General features: G+C 35.0%; 1 protein-coding gene across 1 annotated transcript in view; it reads left to right on the top strand.

Moving 5' to 3' along the window:
- The window catches only part of Dscam1 (Down syndrome cell adhesion molecule 1), a 194844-nt gene that overhangs the window by 133898 nt on the left and 53446 nt on the right, over nucleotides 1–7500 (top strand). The window contains exons 19-34 of the mRNA XM_070121435.1: nucleotides 1327–1446; nucleotides 1740–1916; nucleotides 2050–2197; nucleotides 2841–2989; nucleotides 3223–3354; nucleotides 3539–3706; nucleotides 3907–4126; nucleotides 4237–4478; nucleotides 4618–4773; nucleotides 4951–5093; nucleotides 5233–5383; nucleotides 5609–5711; nucleotides 5910–6076; nucleotides 6390–6624; nucleotides 6809–6985; nucleotides 7096–7262. Coding sequence (XP_069977536.1) covers nucleotides 1327–1446; nucleotides 1740–1916; nucleotides 2050–2197; nucleotides 2841–2989; nucleotides 3223–3354; nucleotides 3539–3706; nucleotides 3907–4126; nucleotides 4237–4478; nucleotides 4618–4773; nucleotides 4951–5093; nucleotides 5233–5383; nucleotides 5609–5711; nucleotides 5910–6076; nucleotides 6390–6624; nucleotides 6809–6985; nucleotides 7096–7262 — 2655 coding nt within the window. The remainder of the gene's footprint in view (nucleotides 1–1326; nucleotides 1447–1739; nucleotides 1917–2049; nucleotides 2198–2840; nucleotides 2990–3222; nucleotides 3355–3538; nucleotides 3707–3906; nucleotides 4127–4236; nucleotides 4479–4617; nucleotides 4774–4950; nucleotides 5094–5232; nucleotides 5384–5608; nucleotides 5712–5909; nucleotides 6077–6389; nucleotides 6625–6808; nucleotides 6986–7095; nucleotides 7263–7500) is intronic.

Raw genomic sequence — 7500 nt, 5'->3', positions numbered from 1 at the left:
AAACAAGTGATAGAACACCATGAAAAAAGGCGTTTGAGGGTGTCCGCTAACAGTGAAAAACAAATTGGCTATATACCCAATTGGAATTTTTTTTGTCATTTCTACACAAAAAAGAAATGAAGGAACAGGGAGAATCTCATGTAACACATACCCTAACCTATTTCCTTGACCTTAACAAATACCTACAGTTATTTTCTGTTAGCTACATGAAAGATCTTTACTTCTCTTTAATTTTTCCTTATTATTATTTTTCACATTTTCAGTGCATGACAGTAGCATGTAGATATGCACAGATACAGTAGGAATTATTGTGTCTATCTGTTTGCTTGTCTTTTGGCTCATGTAGTCCTCTCAGATAATTGTTTCATTCAAAAAATTACACAATCATTTTAAATTTTGTAGCTGAAATTATTTTAAAATGGCTTTCTCAATACTGTTTTACTTCTCGATATTGGTGTCACTAACTATAGATGTAAATAATGCCTTATGCATATTAAGATATAGATTGAAATGAAATAATCTGGGAGAATATAAGTCAATACAAGAACATTTATTTTATGTTGTTCTCATCCCTGCAGTGTTCCCATAAACCTAATTGACATTCACAGTTACATACATATATACACATATCCTAAAGCCTTCCTAAAACCTAGCCTCATTTTCTTTTTTAAAGCAGGCAAATTGACTTTGGTACTGTCAGGATTTTTCGTTGCTTAGCAGATTAAGAGAATGATTAAGAGTTGCCTGAACTAACTTTGAATTATGGATCTTTATTTCCAATCCTATCCTTTCCCTGATCACATCCAAGTACCATGGCACTACACTGGTTTATGGGAACAATTAATTGAGGGTACAGAATGGGTATATTTGGTTATTTTTCTTTAGTTCTGTGTTTTTGCATGCTTAGTGATTGCTTCAATTAGATTAGCTTTTAGATTTTAAGACTTTAACATTAATTTTAAGATATTTTTATGGTCATATCTTGAAAATAAATTCCTTTTTCAGTATTTGACCTCAGTTAATTTGATTGAATTATACATTGGTAGATTTGATTCCATTCATAATGAAATTCATTATAAAGTAATTAATCAGTGAGTTTTTCAGTTTGAATTATTTCATATACTGTCAACTATTATACTATTAACTTTAAAGTCAGTGATATATAACTACTCCATGAAAATCAAAAGGGTAAGAGACCATTTCTCAAGTCTGTAAAATTGGATTCACCATAAATGTGATTTCACTCTTATAGACTTTAAAAGGGTTGGTTGCCTTACTCATGGTCACTATACAAGAATTAACATGTTTTGTGCACGACTTCAACAGTACCACCACGCTGGATTGTGGAACCTGCAGACAAGGCCTTTGCTCTTGGCAGTGATGCTAGGCTAGAATGCAAAGCAGATGGTTTCCCACGACCCACTCTCGGATGGAAGAAGGCTGCAGGTTTGTTGATTTGCATGTAATAGTAAAATTTGTGTGAAGTGGAAGATACTAGAAAGTAGGGGGAGGGAAGAGGGAAAGTGAGTGAGAGAGGAAAGAGCGAGAGAGTGAGAAAAGAGAGAGTGAGAGAGTGAGAGAAGAGAGAGTGAGAGAGAGAGAGAGGAGAGAATGAGAGAGAAAAAGGAGAGAATGACAGAGAGAGGAAAGAGAGAGGAGAGAGAGAGTGAGAGGAAAGAGAGAGGAGAGAGAGAGAGAGATTGACTTTGTCATCTCCTAATTGCATTTCCTCTCCACAGGACATACCCCTGGTGACTATCGTGATCTTGATGTAAACAACCCCAATATTAAGGTTACTGATGATGGTACTCTCCATATCAGCAGTATTCAGAAATCTCATGAAGGATATTACTTGTGTGAAGCCAGCAATGGTGTTGGTGCTGGACTGTCAACTGTTATCTACGTTAGGGTCCAAGGTAAGCTCTTTATCTTTTTCTTGACACTTTTCTGTCTTTTTGTTATCTTTCTTGTTTGAGGATTTTTTAATGCTTCATTATATTAATTATCAGGTGTCAACTATACACTAATTTTCTCATTATACCTTTTCAGCTCCCTCACAGTTCAAGATTCAGTACCGCAATCAGACAGCACTACGTGGAAAAGATGCAGTCTTGGAATGTGAGGCTGGAGGAGAAACCCCCATTAGCATCCGCTGGAGGAAGGACAAGCACAGTGTTGACGACGCAGCTAAACCAAGGTGCCATACATAAATGAAATTTGGTAGCATTTTTTGGCCTTGTACGAACACCTTGTGAAAGACATTTTACTTTGGTACAGTAGTATGCATAATTGCTTTGTAATATACATGTGCAGTTCAGTACCTGCATGTGTTTTTGGTGCAATAATATTCACTTGTGTGTATATATATATATGTATATATATATATATATATATATATATATATATATATATATATATATATATATATATATATATATATATATATATATATTTATATATATATATGTATATATATATACATACATACGTATATATATATACATACATATATATATATATATATATATATATATATATATATATATATGTAAATATATATATATATATATATACATATATATATATATATATATATATATATATATATATATATATATATATATATATATATCTATATATATATATATATATATATATATATATATATATATATATATATATATATATATATATATGTAAGTACATGTCATATAGTATATTAGACATATTTTCAGATTATCAGCAGCCAACAAGTTTGACTGAGTCATTTTACACATTAACTTCGGATGCTTTTAGACTTTGTGCCTAACACATTTAAAAACTCCCAACTGAAAATATAGGTACACAATCCGTGAAGAAATGCATGGTGGCAGTGTCCACAGCAGTCTTAGCATCAAGTCAGCTGATCGCACTGACTCTGCTGTTTATACCTGTGTTGCTACCAATGCTTTTGGAAGTGCAGATACCAACATCAACCTCATCATTCAAGGTATGTAAATTCTATAATGTTCTTGCTTTATCTGATGTTTTTGAGAAAATATGATTTTGAAAATTAATGAGATATTTGCATAGGATTTTATTATAGCTATTATCTCTATAATTATCTATGTGCTTGAATGAAAATAAAAGTGATTGCCAATATCCACTGTAAAATAACATTTACCAAATTGTTGTTATATCCATATGAAACATAAGTTATATATTTTATTTTCATGTTTGCAGAACGCCCTGAACAACCCAGTAGCCTTAAGGTTCTTGACAAGAGTGGCCGATCAGTGGAACTGTCTTGGACTTCTCCCTACGATGGAAACTCTCCTATCACCCGATACATTGTGGAATATAAGCTTAGCCGACGTAAGTATTGAATATATATACATGCACAGATTCATGATTTACATATACTATATATATATGTAGCTATAGATGTGCACAATTGAATATGTGCCCATATATCAAAATACAGTATATAGTATATAGACATTCATATTTCAGATACTTAGAAAGCAATTTAAAAACATTACTATTTTTTACTCTACAGGTAACTGGGAAAATGATGGTGAACGCATGATGGTGCCTGGAAACCAGAACATGGCAGCTGTCTTGGATCTCCGCCCAGCAACTACCTATCACCTCCGCATTGTTGCAAGGAATGAGATTGGTGATTCTGACCCATCAGACATTGTGACTATCATCACTGCCGAGGAAGGTAAGCCTTTTTCATTGAAAATTTAAGTTCAGTATGTCATATACAGAGAAGGTTCAAAGTTCATTATGTATTATCATTGTTTGGCATTTTATGCATGTTCCATAAAGGCACTGCTGTGTTTAATTTCTGAATAAGTTTTTGGTTATTTTTCTAAGTGTGATATGTATGCCATGATGACTTACAACCTTCCCTTATTATAGCACCAAGTGGCGCACCACGTGACCTCAAAGTTGAAGCTGTTGACCAGAACTCCCTCCGTGTGAAGTGGAAGCCACCTCTTAGGGAGGAATGGAATGGAGACATCCAGGGCTACCAAGTAGGCTACCGTCTTGCATCATCAAATACCTCTTATGTCTATGAAACTGTGGAATTCAGCAAGGAAGTGGGCAAAGAACATCAACTGACTATCAAGAAGCTGCAGTAAGATTCTGTGACTGAGCTCAGTTAATTTTGATTGATCTGGTACTACACAATTGTAATTCAATAATATGCTTTGTAGTATCTACATCCTGAAATTCCTCATTCCCCAGAGTGTACACTGAATACGCTGTTGTAGTATCTGCTTTCAACAAGATTGGACAAGGACCCACAACTGAGGAAATCCGCTCCTACACTGCTGAAGGGACCCCCCAACAACCCCCTCATGATGTCACCTGCACAACTCTGACTTCTCAGACCATCCGTGTATCTTGGGCCTCACCTCCACTTGAGACTGTACAGGGAGTGATCAAGGGATACAAAGTAATCTATGGACCATCTGACAAGTGGTATGGTAAGTAAGGTGGAAGTACTTATCTTCGAAAATATTTTGTAATCTGATTACTGCTAGTCTTTTTTTATCATTCTTGATATAGTTTCCTTTTTATAAAAAGATTTGATGATCTTCAAATATTCTAACCCAAATTTTGCAGATGAAGAGAGAAAGGACACAAAAATTACTAGTTCCACTGAGACTCACCTCCATGGACTTCAGAAGTACACTAACTACAGTCTCCAGGTTTTGGCTTTCACATCAGGTGGTGAAGGAGTACGATCACAGCCCATTCACTGTCAGACTGATCAGGATGGTAAGAGATACCTCTGGTATATGAACCTTAGTGCAAAAAGAAGGCTCATGTATGAAACTGCTCTGGTAGTCTTCTGAATAAGAAAATTTTCGTTGTATGTATTGTGTGTCTATTTGAAAGAATTGATGTATTTGATTGGTTATCACAAAAAGCTAATCTGTTCCTGTTTTTTCTCAGTTCCTGATGCCCCCACTTCTGTCAAGGCTCTGGTTATGTCAGCTGACTCCATCCTGGTATCTTGGCTTCCCCCAGACCGTCCTAATGGTATCATTACTCAGTACACTGTATACTTCAAGGAAGAGGGAAAGAGTGACAGTGAGGTAGGAACTAAGATATTGTGAATGTTTCGTAAGACACTGAGAATTAGTGTTTATTATGTCTTTCTTTAAATTTTTGGTTTATTGTTTTCACCTTGTTATATAGCTTTGGAGATTAATATTTGTGGTACTTTGTATATAGGCAGAGCAGGAGAAACTTCTATCATCTCAACTGAACTACGAAGCAAATGGACTTAAACAGCGTGATGAATATGTCTTTTGGGTAACGGCCTCTACAACCATTGGAGAAGGAGAGAAGTCTGAATCTGTCCATCTAAAACTGTCAAGCAAAGGTGTATACAGTTTCCATAGTTGATTCAATCTAGTTATGATTTTTTTTTACGTATTACAGATTTTATTGATTATAGCATGCTGATGCTCAGATTACTACTCATAAGAATATTTATCTTATATTATATCACTGATATCTATCATGGTAATATTATAGATCTTGAAAGATACTTTTTCATTTAATTGCTAATTTTAAGTTATGTTTCTAATATTTTTTTTGCTTTTAGTCCCTGCTAAGATTGCATCCTTTGATGATGAATATGTTGCCACATACAAGGAAGATGTCAAGCTCCATTGCCAGGCTGTAGGTCTCCCCACCCCTGATATCAGGTACTGATTGGCACTGAAAAAGACCTAAGGAAGATTTCCTTAATTTATTTATTTGATATAAACATATTGTTATAAAGCAGATTGTATACATGTATGCACTAAAGTGATATCACTGTGGATAAAAAAAAACTGTGTATAGAACTTATATTAGCTTGATAAGAAGGATGTTGTAAATAAAATTCCCTTTCCCATTTATAGGTGGACAATCCGTGGTGAACCATTTACCCCCAATGATCGCATGCGTCTTTTGACTGAGGGATCTCTGCTGATTCGTGAAGTGTCTCGTGATGATGCTGGAGAGTACACCTGCCATGTTGAGAATCCCTATGGACAAGACACAGTCACACATACACTCCTTATCCAAGGTATGTAAATTTGATATTCTGTTTAATTTCTCATATTATTGATTTTATCCCCTCTTTGCTCTTACTTTTTCTTCTGTTTAAGAGATACACGTAGAAAAAAGAAAATCTACTTTTTTATTTTCAAATGCAATTACCAATGCAAGCACTTGGATGCCATTTTTTTATGTGTAATAAGGGTAGCACTTTTATTGTTACAGTTACCACAACTTCTCAGACAAAATTTATATTTGTGAAAGGTTGTTGATTGTAGCTATCTTTCAAGATTACATTAATATAACCAGTCTCATTTTCTGTTACCATTTTACTTCTTCAGCCCCACCTCACCCACCTGAGATTCAACTCCAGTCAACCACCACCAATAGCATTGAGGTTAAGCTGACACCTTCTGTGATTGATGACACCACACCCATTCATGGTTACACTATCTACTATAAGCCTGAATTTAGTACCTTGGAGACTGTACAGGTTCCAGCTTCCACAAGATCATACCTTCTCGAAGGATTGTGGTGTGGTTCTCGTTACCAGATTTATGCTTCGGCTTACAACAAGTATGTTGAAGTTGGTTATTTGTGTCTTGTGTGTTTTAATCAGGAATGTAGTGATGCCATATTAGTAAAATTTTAAAGGACTCTGAAGACAAATTCATAAAAATATGTTTTTCTGAAGTATTATGAGGTACTGTAAAACTGCTGTCTTTTCTTTATATGGAAGTGTATCTGGATTTTTTTACAGGATTGGCACTGGTGAATCTTCTGAGATCTTGAACACACGCACAAAGGGCAAGAAGCCTGAGATTCCTGAGGTTCATCGTTTTGTAGAAGTCTCCTCTGTCTCTATCAATCTCCACCTGAAAGCATGGCAAGATGGTGGTTGCCCCATGAATTACTTTGTGGTTGAATACAAGCCAAGGTAGGAAAATTAATCGTTTTGAAATGAACTGGGCTTTGATTTCCTCTATAACTTGGCTATATTACATTTCAGTGAACATCTGATACCTTTATATGTAATGTACCTTCCAGGCACCAGACTGAATGGATAACGGCAAGCAACCAAGTGAGGCCAATAGGAAACTACATTATCATGGAACTGACTCCTGCTACCTGGTACAATCTTCGTATCTCTGCTCATAATAATGCTGGATCTTCAGTTGCTGAATATGAAGTTGCTACCTTGACTCGCACAGGAAGTAGCTTAACATGAATAATGTCAGAACAAGATTAATATTTTTTAAAGCTTTTCAATATCTGTGAATTTTGATGTTCGTAAACATAGCTTAGTGGTTTTGCTTTGAAGATCCTATAAGCTAAATCAGGTAATTTCTGGTATTATAAAAACTGCTGGATATGTCTCTTTACTTTGATGAACTAAAGCAAAAATAAAGTAAAATCCAGTGAAAATGTAAGTCAGTGATATTTTTTTAGTTA

This window comes from Penaeus vannamei, chromosome 4 (genome assembly GCF_042767895.1).
Source record: "Penaeus vannamei isolate JL-2024 chromosome 4, ASM4276789v1, whole genome shotgun sequence".
Classification (NCBI taxonomy): Eukaryota; Metazoa; Arthropoda; class Malacostraca; order Decapoda; family Penaeidae; genus Penaeus; species Penaeus vannamei.
This window is presented reverse-complemented; position numbering and strand designations above follow the sequence as displayed.